At 45.2% G+C, this 24,278-nt stretch overlaps 1 protein-coding gene across 1 annotated transcript in view; it reads right to left on the bottom strand.

Moving 5' to 3' along the window:
- TEX11 (testis expressed 11) overlaps positions 1 to 24,278 on the bottom strand; it is a 147,451-nt gene that overhangs the window by 114,474 nt on the left and 8,699 nt on the right. The window contains exons 5-12 of the mRNA XM_075068428.1: positions 22,684 to 22,763; positions 19,371 to 19,451; positions 19,153 to 19,272; positions 16,308 to 16,388; positions 12,796 to 12,881; positions 7,858 to 7,915; positions 6,908 to 7,003; positions 5,368 to 5,449 (exon numbers count right to left, since the gene is read on the bottom strand). Of these exons, the coding sequence (XP_074924529.1) occupies positions 5,368 to 5,449; positions 6,908 to 7,003; positions 7,858 to 7,915; positions 12,796 to 12,881; positions 16,308 to 16,388; positions 19,153 to 19,272; positions 19,371 to 19,451; positions 22,684 to 22,763 (684 nt within the window). The remainder of the gene's footprint in view (positions 1 to 5,367; positions 5,450 to 6,907; positions 7,004 to 7,857; positions 7,916 to 12,795; positions 12,882 to 16,307; positions 16,389 to 19,152; positions 19,273 to 19,370; positions 19,452 to 22,683; positions 22,764 to 24,278) is intronic.

Below are 24,278 nucleotides of genomic sequence, written 5' to 3' on the forward strand. Positions count from 1 at the left end.
CGCATGGCAGGGCTGCGTGCGTGCATAATATACTGATGATAGTCTCCACCGGCTGTTAATAGTCGGTGTGGTCTATTCTGTAAGTGATGTGCAGTTCAGTTAGATCAGCAATGTGAACACGCTGGCAGCCCTTGTAGTACTCTCTAGAGCCTCACGTCCAATACATGCTCCTCCACTCAGCGCTGTAATATCCTCAGGTGGTCGGTCGGCTCTCTCGGCACCGCACCCCTATACTCTGTAACATCTCCACTCTCTGTGGAGTAGTCTACCCGGCAAAGCAAGGGTCGATGATCTCTACACAGGTAGTCAGATACCTAAGATATGGCCTTCCTCTCCGCACCTCCTCTACCTCTACACCGCCACGAGACAGCAGGGCTAACCTGTTCTGATCTTACTGCTTCTCTTATTCTTTATTCGCTAAATGCCGAGTATCGATTCTAGGATGGGTGTACGGTCTGTGTGGCTCTCTGGGAAAGTGTAGTGGAGAGAAGCGACACTAATGATTTTTCCATCCATAGCCTAACTTACTTTAGTGTCATGTATAAATCGAGCTAAATACGTACCTTGAATTTAATTGTCTTGCGCACCCTTGTAATCCAAACGAGGTGGTGTGTGTGGTGAGTGTTATACTGTAAGATACTAAAGATCCATCCAAGGTGCGGATGGTTGCTCATAAGGGTGATAGCTCACTGCTAGGTCACACCGTCCTCTGAGCCTGTTGCTGAAACTCGTTTCAAGGCTTGCTTCGTTGATCGCCGCAGGCTCCAGTGCTGGCTCTTCTAATCGCGACCTGGCTTCTTATGGTGTTCAACCCTGCTCGTGTACTCAGCAGCGCCAGCTGTCATTTCGACATCAATGCGTTCCTCCGCTCCATCAATATGTGCTCCCCTGTTAGTGCATCACATAGCATTGTGCAGGCAAGCACCAGTCAAGCCGGCTAGCATGCCGCTGTGCATGCGCTCTGACACTGAAGGTCTGGCGGCAGTACTTGTATATGTGCTCTCTGCAGCGGGCACTTTTTCATACGGAGCCTACCGCCATGACTCGCTCTCACCATACTCTGACTTGGGACGGCAATCCTGGCAGCTCAAGGCATCTTCTCCAGCTCGCTCATAGGATGATCGTCTCAATCTGGCCACTGTCCAGTGTAAGCGTGATGCGCAAGTAGTATGCCTTCATGAGCCTAAGAGCGATTCAAGCTGGTAGGCTGTGGCCTGCCCCAGGAAAGCCAGCTGGATAGGGCTGCGCAGATGTATAACAGATTCCCAACGGTTTAGTATGTCTGGATCTGAGCTTTGTCCCTCTTGCGCAAGCTGTATAATGACAGACTGAAGTGCTCTGAAGAGCTCTGGTGTGCTCTATATGAAGCGCTCGCTGGCTCATCGGGACTGTCCCCTGTGATCCTCAGGTTGTCAGCACATTGTGACAGTGTACCTTGCGGTTCTGTTACTGGGATGCTGCCTTAGTGTAGTTCTGGGTCCAGATAGGTGATGTGTCTATCCTATAGAGAACACAACAACAACAGTATACTAAGAATCAAGTCGCAATCTCAGCTTAGCCTGCAGTTATCCCGTCGGAGTAACAGAAGCACGTTTCGTAGGTAGCAGCAGCTGCTAATGATTGCTTTTGCTACTTGCATCACTGCAGCCCCCACAGTAGATTTGCCCACTCCAAATTGATTCCCGACTGACCGGTAGCTGTCTGGCGTTGCAGCTTCCAGAGGGCTATTGCCACTCGCTTCTCCACTGTGAGGGCTGCTCTCATGTTTTGTATTCGGCGTTTCAGGGCAGGGGAAAGCATGTCACAAAGTTCTAAGAAAGTGCTCTTACGCATGCGAAAGTTTCGCAGCCACTGCGAATCGTCCCACACCGTTAAAACAATGCGGTCACCAGTCTGTGCTTGTTTCCCGTGCCCAAATTCGGCGTTCAATGGGTAGAAGATGCCCCGTTAATGCAGTAGCTCCAAAACGCTGGGGCCAGCGGTTATGAGATTCTGCCTCCATCTCGTTATCGCTGTCCTCGGCGCTCAGCAATAGCTGCCTCCTCCTCTCCTCCTGCCTTTGCAGTTCATTGTTCGAATAGTCAGCACGAGAGTACGCGAGGTGTTGACAACGGTCAGGATACCGTTTGTGATCTCAAGGTCCATGATTGCTGTGCTATGGCGTTTGCTCAATGCACTCCGCGAAAAGGCGCCAAAGGGTTGTCTGCTGCCTCACAAAGGGAGGGGTGAGGCTGTACCCAGCACCACCCGGGGCAATGTTTTCTGCCCCATCAGGCACTGTGCTCTCAACACGGAGTGGGAACTATGGGATAGCTGAGGAACAGCTACCACAGTGCACCGCTCCTGAATCGATGTGTTCGATGGTAGCTTTGGACCATGGACGCAAACAATCGATGTCGTGATCCCACTGTGGACGCGCTAAACCGATTTTATTAGATCTGTTTTGTAATATCGGATTAAGCTAATTCGAAGTAATCGTGCAGTGTAGACGTACCCTGAGAGCCAGTAGTATTGAGATGTGAAAATATGCATCTTGAGGGTTGGGGGCTGAAAATCAGTCTCCCTGTTCCCGTGACAGAATGATCATCAACAGCGTGACCATCTTGAATGTCTGAGTTTTGACAAACTTGTTGAGAGTTCTTAGGTCCAGGATGGGTCTCCAACCTCCTTTCCTTCTGGATATTAAGTAGTATGAAGAGCAGAACCCCTATCCTCGTAGATGTTGAGGTCCTGGTTCTATGGCTCCTAACTGCAGGAGGAGGTCTATGTACTGCCATAGTAGACTCTCATGAGAAGAGTCCCTGAAGAGGGACAGGGAAGAATGTTGTGGAGAAGGTAAGAGGTGAAATGGATGAAATATCCAGATCTGGCAATCTCTAGGACTCATATGTCCGATGTTACATGCTCCCGGGCACTGCAGAATGCTGCCAAACTGTGGCCAAATAGGTGTGTGGTCACAGGTGATAGTGATGAGTGGTCTCATAGCACCTCGACCTCCCCATCAAAAGTGGTGCTTAGGGGCAGGTGGTTAGGCCAAGGACTGGGAGCCTGAGGGCTTCCACTTCGAGAATCTCCCCTTCTTCCTCTGGGGCTCATAGTGCTGCTACACGGGGAACAGTGCTGAATACTGCCTATGTTGGTATCGTGAGCTGAATCGTCTCTTTTGCACTGGTGTATAAACTCCCAGTGATCTCAGAGCGGCCCTGGAATCCTTCAGGAAGTGGAGGGAGGCATCAGTCTTCTTGGTGATTCCTTTGTGGGGACACAGTATTTTTTGTTCACTTGCTTGCAAGTTGGGACCATCGAGGCCTGGGGTTCCCACACTGCCTTAGTAGGGTCTACAATGGCCTCATTAATTGGGAGGATGCTTTGGAGGTGGATGAGACATGAAGGATATCATAAGTTGGCGGTGCATATCCTTAACCTCCTCCAATGGTAAATGGAGGGTGTCAGCAACTCTCTTTGCCAGCTCCAGGAACAGGAGAAAATCATCTGCTATGGAGGACTGTGATGGCATGACTGCCTTATCTGGTGAAGAGGAGGATATGGCATTGGGTGTGATCTCCTCCTCAGCATCCATCTCCTGCTCCGTAACCTCTAAGGATACTGAGGCTCATGATGCTACAGCTGAGGGAGGCTGTCTGTGAAGATCTCTGATGACACGCAGTGCCTGGAGGAACGCTGGCGATGAGCTGTCCAGTGGTCCCTGTAGGGCCACTGTGGTAGCATAGGGTCTGGTGGAGGTGCCCATGGGTGACCATACCAGGATGGCAGCAGTGCCATCTGGTGGTACAATCCTGGACTCTGTTGGTATTGGGTCCCATATGGAGCCCAGGAGGAGTACTCAGAAGCCCCATTTGACTCACTGTCAGATCCTTTGCTTGATCATGGAGGAGCATCTGAGTACCGAGGGATGGTGAGTTTGGAACTTCCAATATAACAGGTCCCCGGTCTGCTGGAGTTCTGTCGGCACCGAGCATCCCAGCATCTTGCCCATACCAATCTGTCTGGTGCCAGGTAGGTCAGTGCCACTGGTATTACCACTAACGGTTCACATTCTGGGAGCAGTTTAGGACATTTGCCCTTATCCTTCCGTACCAGAGACTCGGTGCCCATGCCCAAAGGTTCCGTGGGCCTATCAGCAGCTCCAGGTGCCATCGGTTGCTGTGAGGTGTGGGTGCCAGATGACCTCAGTGCCTGCAGTGCCAAGGATACTGAGCAAGATGGTGATCGGTTTCAGTTATCTCTGGGCTCGCTGAGGAGATTTCCCTTTCTCTTCTTTAGCATTTGAAAGGAGTTCCCAGACCGCTTTCTTGACCCACTATCCTTTGAAGTCGAAGGCTGGGAGGAAGACTCATGCCTGACTGGGGACTGTGGTCAGAGATCCTCACCCATGAAGATGATCTTCTGGTGAAGCTCTCAGTCTTTGCGGGATCTCAGTCCAAGTTGTTGGCAGAGGGAACACTTTTGTTGAACGTGGCCCCCGCCAAGGCAGAAAATGTATTGAGAGTGCTTGTCCGTGACTGGGATTGCCTTGCTCCAAGTGTGAAACTTTTTGATGCCCCCAAGAGCCAGGCATACCTTTGTCCACGGGGGTCTCCCACCCCTACCAGGAATGATGGAAGAAAAAATTCCTTTTTCTTTTATTTTTTTCTTCTTTTCTGTAGAGAAAGAACTGAGGATGGTTAGCCTGACTAGCCTCATGACACAGCATGAGGATAGGTACCGCATGTGTGAGCCCAACAGACACTGCTATCGAAGTTCACCAGTCAGCAGCACAGGGACACAGACACAGCTACAATGTAGGACCCATAGGGACACTACTCGAAGAAGAACTTTATTTTATCAACGCAAGGCCAATCACTATCTTGACCACTCTACTTACACTCAGCCAGACTCTGCATCATTACTCATGTGCAGTAGTATCTTACCCCCACAAGCAGAGGAGTAACTGTGTTGGCCTTCTACACAAAATTTAATTTCACCCTGAGTAAATACAGCCCAAAGTCTAAAACTACCAACTTTTTTACATAGCTGCCATTTCACTATCTTAGCACTAACAAGTCCTCCCCCAGCAAATGCATACGACTGTCACTCAGCAGCAAAAGTAACTTTTTCCTTTTATTCAAAGTTACACCAGGCCCTCAATAGCATCGGTATTCCCAAGGATTGCTATAATAATTTTAGACAGATTTCCACACCACATTCATCCCAAAACCAGGCTGTAACATTTAGCAAATAAGTCCCTTTCTTCTATAATGGAAGAGAGATTAATTTCAACTCTCTCCCACATCATTCAGTCTTACTTCTTGGGCCTGGAATACAATGACATTATTCTGAACCACATTACATACAGAGCTGATATACCTGTCCTGATGCCCTCATCAGATGCTGCACTTTTCAGAAGGATTTTAATTTTCAAGAAAAACCCAGCTGGATGCATATTCTCCTGCATATTGATAAACAATGACATTACATGAAGAGCCAAATTATTTCTTTAAACTCAGAGAACAATTTCAGCTGAATCCTATCAAGAGTCCAGCACATTCACAAACATTAAAGAATGTCAGGAAATTCTAGCCAGGACAGGCTTTTCCCCCCACAACACAGGGCTTGTGTACACTGGCACTTTACAGTGTTGCAACTTTCTCACTCAGGGGTGTGAAGAAACACACCCCTGAGCACTGCAAGTTTCAGCGCTGTAAAATGCCAGTGTAGACAGTGCAGCAGTGCTGAGAGCCGCACTCCCAACACTGGTAGCTATTCCCCTCGTGGGGCTGGGTTTTTTAGAGTGCTGCCACGACGACATAAGCCACGTTAAAGTGCTGTCGGTGAAGATGTGCCCATAGTCTCCACAGTATTCTCCAATCTAGTTTTAAATGTCCCAAGCAATGGCTATGTAACTGGCAATCTTTCCACACTCAGTGTCTAAATTTTCATTTTTCTTTCTTAATTTTTATGTTGCCAAGAGGTTCTGAGTAGGTCTCAAGAGCAAAATACAGCAACCTGATCTTGCTGGATCCACCTACAGACATTTCCAAATAAAGGCTGAGAATGTTCTGAATGTTTAAATTCTGGCAGAATTCACTCCTCCCCTACAAGGGCTTGAATTAACTGGATTAATGTAGAATTAACAACAAGTAGGATTCCAGGCAATTTAGGAGACTGTGCACTTCAGTGCTTAGAAACTACAGTGATGGCAGCAAAATAAAAACCTGAATAGACTAATACTCCAAATGCTTATAGGTTTGCATGGCACAAACTCTTTCCCACACTTGATTATCAACAGAAAGTGCACCTGGGAATAACATTACTAACCTGTTGTGTAATTGTTCTTCAAGATGTGTTGCACATGTCCATTTCACTCTTGGTGTCTGCACGTCCACCACATGGTCATTTTTCCCTCAGTGGTACCCATTGGGTAGCTAGGGCTCCCCCTGCTGCTGCACACCACTGCATACAGGTATGAAGAGCAGAGTTGTCTCCAGCCTCCTTCACTTCCTTCTTACTATAACTCCGATGGAGAGGCATAGGAAGGCATGTCATAGAATGGACAAGTGCAACATATCTCAAAGAACAATAATAAGGTAATAAGGAAACAAATCAACAGAGCCAGACGTGTACCGAGAAGCCTCCTGCTGCAAGACAAGCCCAAGAAAGAAACCAACAGAACTCCACTGGTCATTACCTACAGTCCTCAGCTAAAACCTCTCCAACGCATCATCAGTGATTTTGTCTGACGGAGTAGGTATTCACCCAGGAAAGCTTATACTCCAATATGTCTGTTAGTCTATAAGGTGCCAAAGGACTATTTAAATCAAGGTTTTCTGCTTGCCAATTTAAATCATTATTAAAATTGGTGTCTTAAATCAATCCAGCCTGCTTAGACATCACAGTAAGTTACCACCTCGTTAGCCAGGCTTATAGCTCTGAGAGCCTTGTCTTGATACTGTTCGCAATCCCACTCCAAATAAACAGTGGCTAATAACCGCAGCACTTTAGCCTAGAAAAAAAAGACAAAGTGAAACATTAAACGCAAATGAAATAACCAAAAACAACACTTAAATATTGCACAAAGGAGTGGAAATGAAGGAGATGGAAATATAAGCTGTGAATAATATTCACTGTAAGCACACTGGGCCAAGGACTGTCTTCTCTGTTACTAGAGGTACAGTGCCAAGCACAACGTGTTGTTCCTTGATTGGGACTGCTAGGCACTGTCATCATAACAATTGTACTCTTATCCCTTCTGAAGATTTGTCTTGACAAAGTAAACTGGTTAAGTTTAGGTCAGGCTTAATAAACGTGCTAACTAAGCCTGACCTAACCTTGACCTTTTTCCTTCTGTAGATGCAGGATAACCTTTAGCTCAATTTAGTTGGTCAAGTTCAAAGTTCACTTAAACTAAGAAAAAGATCAAGTTTAGGTCAGACTCAAGTAACACACATTCACTAAACCTAACCTAACGTGACCACTTTTCCTAGTCAAGATGGAGCCTATGGGTTATAACGTAATTCTTCTCCAAATACACTAGCTGGAGAATAGTATTAATGCACTAGCTTTATATCTGCATGAAAATCTAGGTTCAACTATGACTAAGAACACACACAACAATGACTCGGTCTCAGACTCAGCCTAGTATCTAGTAGAGAATTCTTTACACTATACTACCATTCTGTGGGACTAAAATAGCAGGAAGTGCTAAAGATCAGGATGGATAACCACTGGCAGAGCTATGAGGGGAGGCTCAAGACTGGCACGGAGAGGCAGTGGGGGCTGCAGAGCAGGATTGGCACTAATGACATCCTGCTATTAGTCTGTGTGTAATTCAGAAGTTTCTGTATGTGTATTTCTTACCTGCATATCTTCCCCGGGATAATACTTCTTATCCATTTTCCCAATCTCATAACTCTGGCTACAATTTAAAAGAAAAAATCAGAATTATATGGGCTAAGAGATGTAAGAAGAACTCAGTCAGCTTTCTGAGCTATGCAGTGAGCTCATACTTACCTTTTCCATTTCATTTATTGTTAGGAGCCACATAGAGCACACAGAGGAAAATATTAACTAAAATAAATGGTCACAAGATATCTGATTGATATCAAAGCATCAGAAAATAATATCCTTTAATAATATCCACGAGACTGCCAACAGGGCACACTACAGGAATGAAAATCAATAGAGATAGGACCAAGATATGTCATCTGTGTAAGCTGTGTCAGAAGCAGGCTCTAACACCTGTCAACACTTTTGAAAGTCATATGGTAAAGAAAGTGATACTCTTCAAATTTAGCACTTTGTCTCAAGGTGTCCTTACAAAGGATGCTGTAAGAGTAACTGAATTCATTCTTGAACTTCACGGCCTGATATGATTATCATGGGACAAGACAACAACAAGACAGAGCACCCACCTATACACAGTATTCACCATTGTCTAAGAACAGAGGATTTAATTTGCCTTCTAAACCCCCAGATATGAATTGGACTAAGTTCTTTCTGCTTTACTCAAATTAGTTAATTAAGCTTCATAACCCCGCTCTGAGGTACATACTTAGTGCTGCCCCTTTTTCACATGAGCGGCTAGTCAAATTTCTGGGCCCTGGAGATGTTCCAGTTGGAAGTAGAAATTGATGGAGTCTAATATTTTCTTTAATGCAAACTTATTTACAAGGAATGTACAAAGTCCTGCTTCTCCAAACGCAGGAGAAACCTAGAACAAAAGAATCAAATTCTTAGCTCGTACCCTGAAGTCTTTTTAGCCAACAGTCTGAACAGCTCTCACTGACTTTTCTCAGGTCATGCTGTGCTCACAGGCTACTGCTTGGCTTTCTTGCTTTTTGTCTCTGCCTCTCTCTCTCTGTGTTGTCTGTTCTTCATTTGTGTGTACTCTGCCTTCCCTCTCTCACACACACAATGTTCATCAAAACCCTTCTGTCCACTCAGTCTAAACTCCTCCTAGGTGGGTTCACAACCCCATTTTGTCTTAGGTGAAGTGCTTCTGTTTAACATGTTCTGATATTCATGTTAACTACAGGGTGCATTCACAGCCTAAACTCAAAGAGGTGTGTGACCCAAGCAGTCACCAGTACCTCTCAGAATAACAGAATTATCATTCCCACTTTACAGATGAGGAAATTTAGGCCTGGTCTACACTAAAAAGTTAAGTCAGCCCAGCTACATCACTCACGAGTGTGAAAAATCCACACCCCAGAGCAGTTAAATTAAGCTGACCTAACACTCAGTGTAGAGAGCGGTAGGCTAATGGAAGAATTCTTCTGTTGACTTAGCTACCACCCACTGGGGAGGCGGATTGCCTGTGAAGATGGGAGAACCCCTCCCAACAGCATAGATAGTGTCTATACTGAAAAGTTTACAGCAGCGTAGCTGCAGCACTGCAGCAGTGCCACTGTAGTGTTTAAATGTAGACAAGCCCTAAATCACATAGAAGGTAAGTGACTTGCTTTCAAGGTCATGGCAAATCAGTAGCAGAGCCAGAAACAGAACCTAGGAATCTCAGTTCCCAGTCCTTGTTCTAGAAACTAATTCACAGTATAAAAGGCCTCTGAGGTGAATGCCTGTGGGGAATTCCATAAAACTGAAGCTAGGTAACAAATGGGACATGAGTGCAAATAAAACTTTAGGGATGCAAAAACAAATTACATCTGTGGGCAACTGGGGGGCCCCAGAATAATGGGTGCCCTGCCCCCAGCAGACAAACACTAGGGCAGGGCAGGGCAGGGCAGGGGAAGTCTCTACGCCCCGACTCCTCTCCCCAGCAGAAGATGCCCCACACTCCAACCCTGCTCTGCTCCCTGGTAGCAGTGCTGGGGGGTGGGGTGGGAGAAGCCCCAATGTCCCGGCCTCACTCCCCGTTAGAAGCTCCGAGCGGCATGGGAAGCTCCAGCGCCAAGACCTCGGCTGCCACCCTTGAACTGGAGGAGCTCTGACCCCCTGCTGTGGCCTCAGGGCTGGGAGAGCTCTCACCCCACCCCGCGGGCCCAGGGCCCTGTGGGGGTGGGGGAAGAGCTTCTCCAGTCTTGAGGCCACGAGGCTGGGGGGTAGAAAGGAGCAAAGGAGGGTTGCAGTGAATGGGTGGAATGGAGAATGACTGTGGGTGGAACGGGGGAAAGGGACAGAATGGTGTGAGACCCTGGGCAGGGCCACAGGCAGAAGGTGTGGGGAGGGGGCTCCCCACATGCTCTGGCCCAGGGCCCCACGAAACCTTAATCTGCTTCTGTCTGTGGAAATTTATTCCCAGAGTTGATATTTTCTCAGTATGATAACATTAATCCTACTAGATGGTGCTATAACATTCTATCCAGGCAAATGTTTGTGCTTTGCAAAGGTTTGTTCAGTACTCCAAAGATTTTCTCATTGGTGTTTGTGAGCACTTAGTATCCCATCTAAGTACATGGAAAAAAATAAAGAGATGTTCTCCAAAATATCAGTTTTAACTAACCCTAAACACTACTTCAAGACTTCCTTGACTCCATATCTATGATCATTAAATGTTTGAGATTAAAAGGGACATTGTCAAGTTGATTTCTTCTGAATACTTTTTTTAAAAAATCCATTCTGATTTTCTGAGTCTGACACAGGATAATTTTTCCTGATAGCCCAAATGTCTTGCACTGCTTCCTGGTCCCCATCTTACCACTCCTTACAATTCCTTTCCCACATTGGAATATACACCTTATAATATATGTACATAGTTAGCATGTTGTCATTTAGCCCAAATAGACAGACAAATCATTTGTGTTGCTGTTTTGTGGATTCTCTCCAAATTCTCAACATTGGAAACCTAATAAACCTGTCAAGGTCACATGTAACAGTGAGTGAGCAGTAAAGCCACCAGGCCAGTTGCGGAGCTGCCTGTGCTCTTGTAGCCCAATGAATGTGGCTGAGAAAACTAAAGTAGGGAGAACTAATAAATGAAACAAACTTTCATCAACATAATTATGGCTTTTGGAATGTAGCTCTTTTATGAACAATTCAAAGACTACTTTTAGCACATGCATATAATGCTGACATTAATTATTTTTCTGCATTTTTCTACACTTTTCACATCTCTTAAGGTGCAACCATCACCATGGCATTATGAAAGGGGCACTAGCTGGGAACAATCTCCCAAGAGCACAGCCTTCTTGAGAGAATAAGAGTTATGCATAGAATTAAGGAGCGCCATGAATATTTCTACATGAAAAGAAGGGACCTCTTGTCGGAACATGAAAATCCATGTGAAAGGGATGCCTGATATTGAGAGGTTGACATGAAAGAATGTGCTTGTAAACAGAGAAAAGCCACTGAGCTGGGTGTAGGCCTAGCTTTGCTCAGCCAAGTAGAGCTTTAAATTTGTAAGCAGAGTCTGAATGAGCTCTCCCCTGACATCTGTGATGAGCTGTGGAAGAGGACTTCAGGAGCTGATCTCATTTGCATGGGCACACCCACTCTGCCTAGGTCCTCACATGATGGGATTGCTTGCCCAAATGATCACTTTTGGCTGGTGTTGGATCTCCAGTCTTCTTGTTATTGGGGCAAGAGGTTGTTACCCTTTTTGTGTGAAGCAAGGGCAGCAGAACTATACCTGGTATACCCTGCTGGAAGGACTTACCCTCAACGAAACGGCATTCGGTAGGCAAGGAACATGAGTTCCAAAACCCAGTGAGTTGAGAGAGAGTAGCGATAGGTACTTGCACCTGGTGGTGTGAGCCTGGCTTAAGAGTCTAGACACCATTTGACCCTTCCTCTCTCCACTATGTAATAAAAGAGCTAATTTAGATTCAATTGACAGTCTTGTTACATGCTGCAGAGCTGAAATCACTGATACCTGGGTCTAAGTATTAGACCTGCTTTGGGACAGTGTCTCTGATGTAAAAGACTGCCCAGCGTGTACCAGTAGTGAGGCTCCCCCACTAACAGCTGAAATCACTGAGAGCTGAAATCACTGAAAGCTGTGTTAAGTGGTAGGCCCTGAAGACATCTTGGTGAGTGGCCAGCAGGGTGGCTGGCAGAGAGGTGCATCAAGCAGCCCACAAGGCAGCTGGTGGAGAGGCATGACAAGTGGCCAGCAGGGCAGCTGGCAGAGAGGCGTGGCAACTGAGTGCCCAAGCAGCGGAGCATGTAAGGTGCCTCCTTACCACTCCCTCCACCCAGGAAGGGTGGTGAACTCTGCAGATGAACCTCTGAACTCTGGGGCAGCACTGACCAAGGACAGCAACTGTGAGTGGGGTGCAGAGAAGGGACAGACATGTTAAAAGGACTTTTGGGTTGTTGCCCTGAAGAACCTGAGGGGAAAGGACACTGCCCAACTTACTTAGGGGTTGGGTCTTTTGCTCATGGTTTATGTTCATGAACCCTGTTTGCATTGTTTTGCCAAATTAATGCTATGTTACTTCCCTCCTTATTGCCTCTCAGAGGTGCCCAGGGGGTTGTGTGTAATTGTCGCAGGTCACTGGGTGGAGGCTCAAGACGGTTTTGTGTTGTATTGTTGGAAAGGAACCCATAGATACTGAACCCCGCCCTTGTTTCTGCCAACTCTGACTGGCAGAAGGGTTACAGATTGATTCATTTAATACTAGAGCTAGATGGAAAATTTCAAACAACTTTTTCCCTCATCAGGAAACTGCTTTTTCAAAAACAAAAATTTTCACAAAGAATTTTTTTTTTTTTTTACAAAATTTTGCACTTTTTCAACGAAATCCAAAAACTAAAAATTGCTTTTTCCTATTCCTTCAGTCACATTTTCTATTTTCTCAGAAAAAAATACTTTGCATTTTGTTTTCCCTTTTACATTACCTGAGCCAGAAGGAGCTCTGTTCATACCCCTTCCGTTCATAGGTTTCCACTCCAAAGTTATAGCAGAGGATTGATAGATAACAGGTCTGCAATTAAAAAAAGTGCTTCTCCTGTTAGGTTCTTGTAGTGACTTTCAGAAATCTAAGGCAGTTGAGTCTCAGACACACTTAAAATACTTTTTATCAAAGCTATACCCACCACTATCAAAGCTGATTTTATAGGAGGGAAAAGGAATCTGAATAAAATTGTTCTATTGTTGTTCTATGGGAAACTAAAGCAGCATTAATGAATAAATCCCTCAAGGTCACACGTAACAGTAGAACTGATCAAGTACATGTTGCAGCCCACTTCCATCAATAAATACGACAGAGTAATTGAACAGGGACAACTAAAAAAGGGGAAATTAGAATAGGAGAGGAAACACTAGGGAGCTAAACACTCGGGAGTGAATAAAAACCCATCACAAAAGCAGGAACTGTTGCACTGTACAGTTTGAGGGAAAAGGTTCTTCCAATATTAGATATTTCAGAATACTGCTGCTTCATTAGCTCCTCTGTGTGTAAGCATTAGGAACCTGAGTTACCTCAGTTAAGCCTGGGACTAGATCCCTGCACAGATACAAAAACATGGATGTACATCCAATCCGTATCCACCAGGATCAACATGCGATCCAATCCACTAGCTGTCTTTTACCTGCATCCGCATTTGTACTCACACACACAGCAGCAAGCCGTCTCACAGGACTAGCAATGGGCGGAGGAGGGGAAGAGAGCTAGTAGGGGGGCGGAGTCTTGCAGGGAAGAGGTAGCATGAGGATGAGGACTGGGGGTAAGAGGCAACATGAGGGCAGGGTCTCAAGGAGAAGAGGCGGCGCAGAAGGGGTTGCTGGGAGAAAAGAGCGTTGCATTGCATGCTGCTCCCAGGGGGCTCGTGAGCAATGGCACATCAGTGAGTGTTGCATCACAGTGTGTTGGAGGAATGGGGTGCCAGGGCCCCACCCGTTCCAATCCCCATGGCTGCGGGCAGCCCCTGCTGCCCAGGAGCCGGCGGGCCAGGCCCAGGAGTGGGAGCCTGGCTAGTGCTGCCAGGCCAGGCCATGATGGGAACGCTGGCGCTGCCTGAGGGGCCTAAGTGCTGGGCAGGAAGTGGCACAGCAAGTGGGTGCTGGACAGCCCCAACTCTGATCTGCTGCCCAGCCTCAGCCACTGGCTGCTGGCCACTAGTCCCGAGCATGCTGTGCCCCACAGGCTGCCCAAGCCAGACACCACGAGCCAGGCAACACCAGTGACTAGAGCCCTGCATCCGATCTACTACCCGCAAAAACGGTCCATGGATATGAAGTGGATATCCGTAGATTTGCAGAGCTCTACCTGGGGCTAGCCAGTTCAGCCATAAGGCTGCAACAGAATCACCTGACTGGCCAGCCCAGCCCACCCAACTGGCTTCAAGATCACTACAGGTCTGCATTTAAGCTCAGCAGCAAGTCGCTGGAGGCTCTAACACTTATGCCTGCAGCTGTGATCCTATATGCCTTCTTCCCAGCCTATTCCACTCCTGCTCAGTTCCCAGCTCTGGCCCCAACCCCTGCCTCCTAGCCCTGGCTCTAACCCTCAGTGCTGCCCCTGGCCTCTGACACTGAATCCAACCACTAGGTCTGACTGCCACTGCTACGATCACTAGGTATGACTGGTCACACCCTGGTCCATGACAGTTTGAGCAGCTCAAAAAGACAAGATGTAGTTTAGCTGCAGAATGGACCACACTGAAATTGATGCCTCTTTGACAGAGTTAGTGAGCACTCTGAAGAATCTATTAAAGCCAGGTCCATGCCCTTCAGGCACAGAATGTAGTGCCTCAGGCACAAGCCACGCCATCAGCGACTCAGGCCCATTGAGTATCGAATATCCCAACTGTCTGACAAGTTTGATGGTGACTGTGGAAAATACTGTGGGTTCTTAAACCAGCACCAGTTGCTGTTCCCGCTGTGCTCACAGTCATTTCTTGCCAACCAAATCACAGTGGGACTCGTCATTAGTCTGTTCACTGGGGAAGCGTTGACCTGGGATTCTCCACTGCTTGAGAAATCTAGTCCCCTCTTGCATCAGTTCAAGGAATTTGTCCAAGCTATTTCAACAACCTTCAACAACCCAAATAGTAACATACAGCAGAAGCCACGCACCACGTATTGAGGCAGGATGCCAGCCGGCTGCTCACTACACTGCAGAATTTCAGCACCAGGTAACAGACACAAACTGGAACAAGGCCATTCAGTGCTATCACTTCCAGCTGGGTGTAAATGATGGACTCAAGGAGGAGCTGGCACAGATAGAATCCCCGACTGGGCTGGATGCATTTATCCAGATAAGCTATTGGCAGTCCTGATGCCTATCATAATGCTGCAAAGAACAGAGGGTGGCTTCTTGACCCACACCTGTCTTAACAAAACCAGCCAGCCACCAGTCAGCATCCACTTTCCAGCGTGAACTTCTGCAGGCAGATGTGGTCTACAAGCATTAAGCTGATTGGGGTAACCAAGCTGCACCTAACTTTAGCATCAGTTATCTGCTCCAGTTATTAACCAGCAAGGTCTGGTTATCAATTCAGAATCTCAAATCAACCTGAGCATCGGCTAAGCTGGATCACTAATACCTAGGCCCACCCAAGATTCTCAAGCAGATCAATCCAGTGACATTCAAGATTCAGTTATCAGTCAGTGAAGACCCACCCACTGTTCCATGTCTCCCTCTTAAAACATTACCTAGAGACCTTAGCAGGAACGTTTGAGAGCCACTGTTCTAAGCCATCAAGTTTAACATTATTTAATGGAAGAGTTTCGTTGGAAAACATGTAACATTTAAAATGAAACGAAAAGCAGCATTATAAAAACCCCAGTGGGTCACTTTAATGATTCATCCAATGATTACAGCTTTGTCCATGCAACTAGAATGAAAGCAGAACTTCTCAAGTGAGTTACAGTCACTCAGACACTCTTAAGGATATGCAGAGATTGTCACAGAAACCAGTTAAATCCCATTCAACCACAACATGCACAGTGCCACATTTCACTTTCAAAAGTCATATTTCAGCCTTCACCCATCCCTTCAGATTTTATTATTTACGCTGTAAAGTGGTGGTGGGCAACCTGAGTAGTGGTGGGCAACCTGTGGCCTGTGGGCTGCATGGGGCCCATCACGGTAATCTGCTGGTGGGCAGTAGATAGATTGTTTACACTGACTGTCCGCAGGCACAGCCATCCGCAGCTCCCAGTGGCCGCAGTTCACCATTCCCAGCCAATGGGAGTTGTGGGAAGCAGGCAAGAGGAGGTGAACTTTGAAGAAACAAATTACCTTAGTACAAAGAACAAGCAAAGGAAAGACATAGAACAGATGTACAAAGAATTTGATGAATATTTTTCAGAATTTTCTGAGACATCAGTATCTCCATGAAAAGCTGCTCTCTTTCTTGTTAATATTAAACTTTTGGAAGGACACAAAAGGACTGATTTCACTGACCTGTTTTGGCAGCCTTGTCAACATATCTTTGCAGCGTTGCAAACATGTCAGTGCTTTCTGAAAATCCCCTTGAACAACTGCCTAAGAAAGCAACAGAACATGCCAACAAATTGTTAGAATAAAAGCAATATGTCTTTAAATACCTTGCCGGCTAACAATACAGTGCAACTCACTATACTGTAAATGGAGAGATAACAAAAACAGCAAGACACACCATGAACCTCTGAGGTTATAGTGCATGAACATGTAGGATCATGTGATCATTTCCTTCAAATGTTAAAATTGCCATGAAGATACATGAAATATGGTATAAGCCAGAGTTCCCCAAATACTAGGTCATGGGAAGATTGTAGATGGGTCATGAGCCCAGTGTGGAGGGAAGAGGGCATTGGAGAATGAGCCCACCCCATCAGACAGTAGTGGCTCCGTCCTGTCCTGCAGGGCTGTGCCCACCTCCCAACTATAGGTGTCACAACTTGGTGCACATGGCTGCCATGCCACTCAAGTTTGGCCCAGGCACCCCTCCACTGGCTCGATCAAACCTGAGTGGCGCTGTGACCTCATGCACCAGGTCAAAACATCTGGAATAGGAAGCCAAGCCCAGTTCCACTGGAGCCACCACTGTAAAGTGAATGCAGGGTGGGTTCATTCTCCGACCCCTCTTCTTCTGGGGCCTCCTCCCCATTCCAGGCCAGAATTGGAATTGCAGTACCAAGGCAGAGGGCCCTGCTGCATGTAGTCAATGCCTCTTAGTGGGGTGATGAGGAGGAGAAAGATGCTGGCCAATTATTTTTGGGCCTCCCCCATGAATATAGACCCTGAGGCCTTGGCTACACTGGTGCTTTACAGCGCTGCAACTTTCTCGCTCAGGGGTGTGGGGAAAAAAAAAACTCTGAGCACTGCAAGATACAGCGCTGTAAAGCGCCAGTGTAAACAGTGCGCAGCGCTGGGAGCACGGCTCCCAGCGCTGCAAGCTAATCCCCATGAGGAGGTGGAGTACGTACAGCACTGGGAGAGCTCTCTCCCAGCGCTGGTGCTGCGACCGCATTCACACTTCAAAGTGCTGCTGCTGCAGCAGCGCTCCCGCGGCAGCGCTTTGAAGTTTTGAGTGTAGCCAAGCCCTGAGAGAGTCACACACAAAAAAATGATAAAATGCAGTTGGTTGGTCACCATAGTAAAAAGTTTGGGAACACAGTTCAGCAAATCTGATCTCCAGTCACATTGGCCCCTCCATTGTCTCCTTGTGCAACTTAGGGATTGAGGCCTTCTCCTATTTGTACCCCAATGTCTGTACCACTTTTAGTTTGCCAATCCCATCTATTCAAAAATCATGGGTGGCTTACAAATCATGAGATTTTTTTAAAGTAAGAAAGAAAAATCAAAAGAAAGGTGTTGTTTTTATTTTCTTTTTGGTGCTGAAGAAGAGTACAGTTGTGTCATTTTCAAACTTTTCTTCTAAAGGACTACAAATTTACTTTTTTTAAAATTATTTTTAAAAAGCTGAGATTCTTGCCTATTTGCATGATTTGCAGGGGTTGGAGCTTTAAGAAAAATCACCAAATATCATAACACTCATCATAAAATCATGAGCTGGCAATGATGACCTCCCTACTTGTACATAAAAAACACTGTACATAAAAAAAATAGTTTATATGTGTGTGTATGCATAGTTAGTATATCTAAAGATTACCATCTAGTGGCACATTCAATAAAATTGTTATTATGCACTGCAAATATGTGTGCGGCTTTTAACACCCCTTAGACCTTGGCTACTTGTGATCTAAATGCAATGTTGCACTTAAGTATTATTTGATTACTTTAGTAACAGAATACTGGCACAGAGATGTCTGGTTTTGAATTTACATATCTCACTAAATATATGTTGCACTGCTGTGGATGTGGAGATCCGGGTTCCAAAGCAACACCAGATATCTTGTCTCTTCAGCCAGTGAAACACAGATCTTAGCAGGAGATGACTCAGGTCTCGAAAAGATAGCTGTCCATTTTATAAACACTCCTGCTAGCTAAATGACAGAAGGTATGTCTACACAGAAAAGAAAAACTCATGGCTGGCCTGTACCAGCCAACTCAGGCTAGCAGGGCTTGCGCTGAGAGGGCTGCTTTAGTGCTGTGTAGATTTCTGGGCTTGAGCTGGCGCCTGAGTCCCGGGACACTCTCATCTCGCAGGGTCTAAGGGCTTGGCTACATTGGTACTTTACAGCGCTGCAACTTTCGCACTCAGGGGTGTGAAAAAACACCCCCCTGAGCGCTGCAAGATGCAGCGCTGTAAAGTGTCAGTGTAATCAGGGCAGCAGCGCTGGGAGCGCGGCTCCCAGCGCTGCACGTTACACCCGTAAGGGATGTGGTTTACAAGCAGTGCTGCGGCTCTGACTACACTCACACTTCAAAGCGCTGCCGGGGCAGCCCTTTGAAATTTCTAATGTAGCCAAGCCCTTAGAATCCAGGTTCGAGCCCAAGCCGGGCGTCTATACAGTAATGAAACAGTCCCACAGCCCCAGCCCGAGTCGGCTGCACAGGCCAGCAGCAGGTGTCTAGTTGCTGTGTAGACATACTCAGAGTCTTCAAGAAATGATCTAAACAACTTTGCAGGATGGTAAATTAGTGAAGATGCATGTCGAAAAAATAGGTATATTAAGAATGCTTACATTACTGCAATGCTGAGGGGTCAAATCTGAGACCTTACAGCAGATCTAGGGAAACATATCTTTCCAGTTTAATGACAGGAATGCACACTTCTAACAACTGAGTCAAAGCTCCAGTATGATCATTCATACATTCCATATGCCCCAGTGACCTATAAAGGGAAACTGGCCAGGACACGTACTGATTCAGCCTGGTAAGACAGCACTTTGAATAGGTCCTTCTCTACATCAGCTTTGTGCACCTGAATATCTGCCTCACTACTGCTCCTCTTCATTAATTGGGCATATAGTTTTTCTAGACTCTGGAAAAGAAAACATAAGCACCCAGAAAGCTGTTACTCAGCTGCACCACTTGCTAGTAAGAGTGTTTGCAGGAGACTATACCTAGCCAGAAACTTACATTTATGGCAATCACAAGAAATCCATCAGCAAGAGCGGCTTTTCCAACATCCACCCACCCTTTTCCAGTCTTCATGGTCATCTGAAGCAGAAAAGGAACATGTGTTTTGTGAAAATTCAACCCAAATCATTTCTCATTTGTTCTCTATCCACGGCATCATCAACCGCTGAAGAATAAAGGAAGCAGAAATGCACTAGGGGAAAGATCCTGATTGAAAGAGGTTCAGCCAGTAAGAGTGTTGGAACATGTGGTGAGAGACACCTTTGCTTTGTTTTCACTTAGCTTGTTAAATTAGATGTTAGTTGCATTTTACCTTTTATTTCCTTGTAACGGATTCTGACTTATACACCTCATTACTTGGTCACTTAAAATCTATCTTTCTATAGTTAATAATGTTTTTTGTTGTTGTTTTATCTAACCAGAGTAAGATTGAAATGTTTGGGATAACAAGATTTGTGCATATCATTTTCTATTAATAAATGACAAACCTTATACGAGCTCGTATCATCCAGGAGGGTGTTGGGCAGTACAAGACACACATTTCTGGAAAAAAGTCCAAGTCTGGAAGTTTGATGGTGTTGCCTTGTAGTGTAATTCTATAGTACTCATGGAATATAGCACGGAGTGATTTACATGCTGGAGGCTGCATGAGAGCAGACCTGGACTGGTTGCTCTCACAGCAAAGTAGGGTAAAAAGCTGCAGAGTTGAAGGGACACAGCTATCCATCAGTCCAGACTGTACCCTGTGTAATGTCTCAAAAGGGTCCCCTGTTGTTTGCAAACATCTCTCATCTCAGATCTGACCAACTCACTCTGCCAAACATGTCTTACAGGATATTTATCCATAAACAGCAACATGTAAAATATCTACATAATGCTCGTAACTTGTTGAGATTCATAATTATTGTGAGATGCATGTATGGGTAATATTTAAGGAATAATGTATTTATTTTGAAAGTTTGCTTTATGGATCTGGAGTACAAACACTGGGAGATAATGTGTCTTGGTGATAGCCCATTCAGGCAAAGAGAAATTGTCACCACTCCCTGTTTGCCAGTGATCCAATGCAAGGTAAAACTGTTTAGGCTTGTACAGTACTAAGACTGTGAATGGGAAACCATCAGAGCAACAAACAATTGAAACCACTTAAAGATTTAAAACAAAAAAAGAAATCTTTAAACAAGATAAAAGAAGATAAACACACAAAAGGGGAGAATAGCAAAGATAAAAATGCAGTTTGTGTCTTTGCTGTTGACTTTCACTTGCAACCTCATTGCTGGAAAAACACAGGCATACCATCATTCCCATCAGCACTCCAAGACCTTGCAAACTTATACACCAGTACCAGGCTGTTTAGGGCATTCCATTTGTCATAACTATAAAGGGAAGGGAACAGCCCTCCTGTGTAAAATACTATAAAATCCCTCCTGGCCAGAGACACCAAAATCCTTTTACCTATAAAGGGTTAAGAAGCTCAGATAACCTGGCTGACATCTGACCCAAAGGACCAATAAGGGGACAAGACACTTTCAAATCTTGACGGGGGAAGGCTTTTGTTTGTGTGTTATTTGTTTTGGGGTTGTTAGCTCTTGGGACTAAGAGGGACCAGACATCAATCTATGCTCTCCAAATCTTTCTGAATCAGTCTCTAATATTTCAAACTTGTAAGTAACAGCCAGGCAAGGCATGTTAGTTTTATCTTTGTTTTCTCAACTTGTAAATGTTCCTTTTTGCTGAGAGGATTTACCTCTGTTTGCTGTAACTTTGAACCTAAGGCTAGAGGGGGTTCCTCTAGGCTCTACAAATCTGATTACCCTGTAAAGTTATTTTCCATCCTGATTTTACAGAGATGATTTTTACCTTTCTTTCTTTAATTAAAAGCCTTCTTTTTAAGAACCTGATTGATTTTTCCTTGTTTTAAGATTCCAAGCATGATGGATCTGCACTCACCAGGAATTGGTGGGGGGAAAGAAGGGGGAATGGTTAATTTCTCCTTGTTTTAAGATCCAAGGCTTTGGATCTGTGTTCACCAGGAACTTAGTGGTGAAGTCTCTCAAAGCTACTGGGACGGAGATAGTGTGGGGTGAAGGTAGACAGAGTTTCCCAAATAACTTTTAAATTATTTGGGTGGTGGCAATAAAATCAGATCTAAGCTGGTAATTAAGCTTAGAAGTTCTCATGCAGGTCCCTACATCTGTACCCTAGAGTTCAGAGTGGGGAAAGAACCTTGATTCCATTTAACTACCTCTTCTTTTTGGTCACAGCCATACACCAGTGTTGCAAAATATAGTCTTAGCTGGCTAAGCCAGACTCTTATTAGATAGAAGCAAATAGGAGAGGAATAGGAGAGAGAAGAAATAAGGTGGGGAAAGAAAAGGTCACACAAAGGGTGTATGTGACAGTCTCATATCCCAGGCTGTATCTGGGAGTTAGCTAGAGTCAGTAGAAGTGGCAGTATGATCTGGGTCCCTTTCTCTGGCCTGATCAGGACATCCATCAGGATTAGGATGAAGAAGATACTGGGTCCCAAGAGATAGTGGAGGGCAACAGCCGTCATTTTGAAGACTGCTCCTTCCCCTTCTCTAGTCTTTCGGTCAGCCAGCATTATGGTAGCCCTCTTTTCCCAAAAAAATCTCTTTTGAGGACCGCAAAAGGGGACAAACAGCCCATTCACTCATTGTTTTGTCCACCAATTAGGCCTAGTGTCTGACATACCGATTTTGGTTCACTGATTTCCAGTTCCACACTTTTCTTGTTTACTAAGCATGATCTTAACACAGTCCTTGAGTTATATCAGTAGGCATTTTTGCTTGGACTAATTCAGTTTGTCTTGCTTTTGCAACTTTTCCCATCAACATTTGTTGTTAAAGGTTACTGTGGCGTTTTATGAACTTGAACTCACTTTTTACAGTTGAGCTCATAATTAGGATAAATTTGTAGGCCCAGTTACCACAACAGGCTGTACTCTTTTCCATGAGGTACTGAAGCAGTAATTTACTTCTTTCATGATATTTGTATTGGCTGGGTAAGGCAGAACTAGTGTCGTTAACTTCCATGTAGGAGACCTCAGCAACTCATGTTCTCACCATGGACTAAGAGGTGTTATGCTGGTTTACTATGGAAGTCAAGGCTCATAATGGTATGGCTGAGAAACCCCTAACTATAGTGGCTCAACCAGGTGTCATTGTGATAACACAGGTCCAACTTTAGCAGATACATCCCTCAGAAGTATAATTTCACTCACTTTCCTGAATTACTTTCCCTTGGAACCCACCATACTGCACTTGCATTCTCACCATTTAGCTAGACTTACCAAAATCTGTCTTCGCATCTTCTCCTCTGGAGGACTGCTGCCTTCACACAGGCACACTAGCCTGCAAGAAACATGGCGCACTGCAAGAAAACAATGCATGCATACATAAGGATGGGACATTTCCCCTGTTCTTTCAAGCCCTTATGAACTCCAACTCTAAAGTTAGACTATGGAGAAGCTACTTCTTCACCAACTGATGAAGACAGAAACATAATTTCTTAGGTAATGTAAACCCCTATAAATCTAACCACCAGCACACTGTTGTGTGCTGACTGTCTCATATAACCAGAGTAAAATGGAATTCAGCATATTAGCTTACAACTGATGTTTTTATAACTGCAAATCTCATAGAGCAGATCCACTGCAAATTAGAAGAAGCTACAGCTCCACATCATACCCAAGCACCACATCAATGAGAAAGCGCCCTGGAGACTGCAGCCAGCCTGGAAACCTTACTCCACTGCAAAGTATGATGGGCAGTATATGTTTCTACCATATGGGATTTAAACATGTTCCCACTGAAGTCAACAGCATTTTGTTATTAACTTAATTGGAACAGACTCAGACTCTCCATATTTGAGAGCAGATTCACCTAGTGTTTATTTAGACCCTGGAGGTCTGTGGCAGCAAATAATTCTGCAAGAGACAAGGCTATAGAGGTACACAGAAGTCAAACCCATAGCTATGCCCAGGGGATCATTAGAATACAGTGTAGCTCACAAAGCAAGGTGGAACTAGCTGGGAAGAGAAAATGACCAGGGAGTGTCCTGATTCAGCAGCTTCTCTCTGTAGCTTCTACAAAGTTCCAGGAGGCGTTAAAGCTTGTCCTAAGCGGAAACCCCAAGGAAAGGAAGCTGCGAAAACACAGCCTGCCCTTCATCACAGTGAACCTCTCTTCAGTGCATGGAGATTAACTGGAACAAGAAGCGTAATTTAGGCACATTGGTAAACATTTTGTAATGAATGAATAACAAACAGTAACAATGGACATCATGGTAAACACCATGATGAAATTTATTTATTATTGCTTGTTAAGAATCAACAATGTGCTGCTCTATGATGTACACCAAAATATCCTCTTGCAAAACCAAGACAGACAAGACTAACGTTCTTTATATTTCAAAAGTTAAAAGCTAACAGAACAAATCTTTCAGTTCTTATTCATACACCAAAAAGTAAAAAAAATAACACAACCCCAATTTTTTTAGATATCCTTTGCAGGTCACCTTTAACTATGATATGACAGCTGATGAGATTGTGCCCTAGAACTAGTAAGCCTCACTCTCTCCCCTTTGCCTAATATCTCTCCCTGCATTATGTATATAACTTGGACTGTAAGCCCCTTGCAGCAAAAAGCTATGGACCAGATACTGGGGTCCTGCAGATCTGCACAGAGCGCAGGTCAAGGTGCAAATACAAAGGTGGCTTTAAAGTTCACATTTGGACTCCACCAATCATGATGCTCCCTTGTGCAGGGCCACTTGCCTTGCACCAGGTTAGATCAACCTTAGGGCTGCAGAATCCTTAGGGTTTATCTACAAACAGTTTTGTTCCAATTTAACTAAATTGGTTTATTAGAGATACAATATGGGTGA

Source organism: Chelonoidis abingdonii, chromosome 8 (genome assembly GCF_003597395.2).
Source record: "Chelonoidis abingdonii isolate Lonesome George chromosome 8, CheloAbing_2.0, whole genome shotgun sequence".
NCBI classification, from domain to species: Eukaryota; Metazoa; Chordata; order Testudines; family Testudinidae; genus Chelonoidis; species Chelonoidis abingdonii.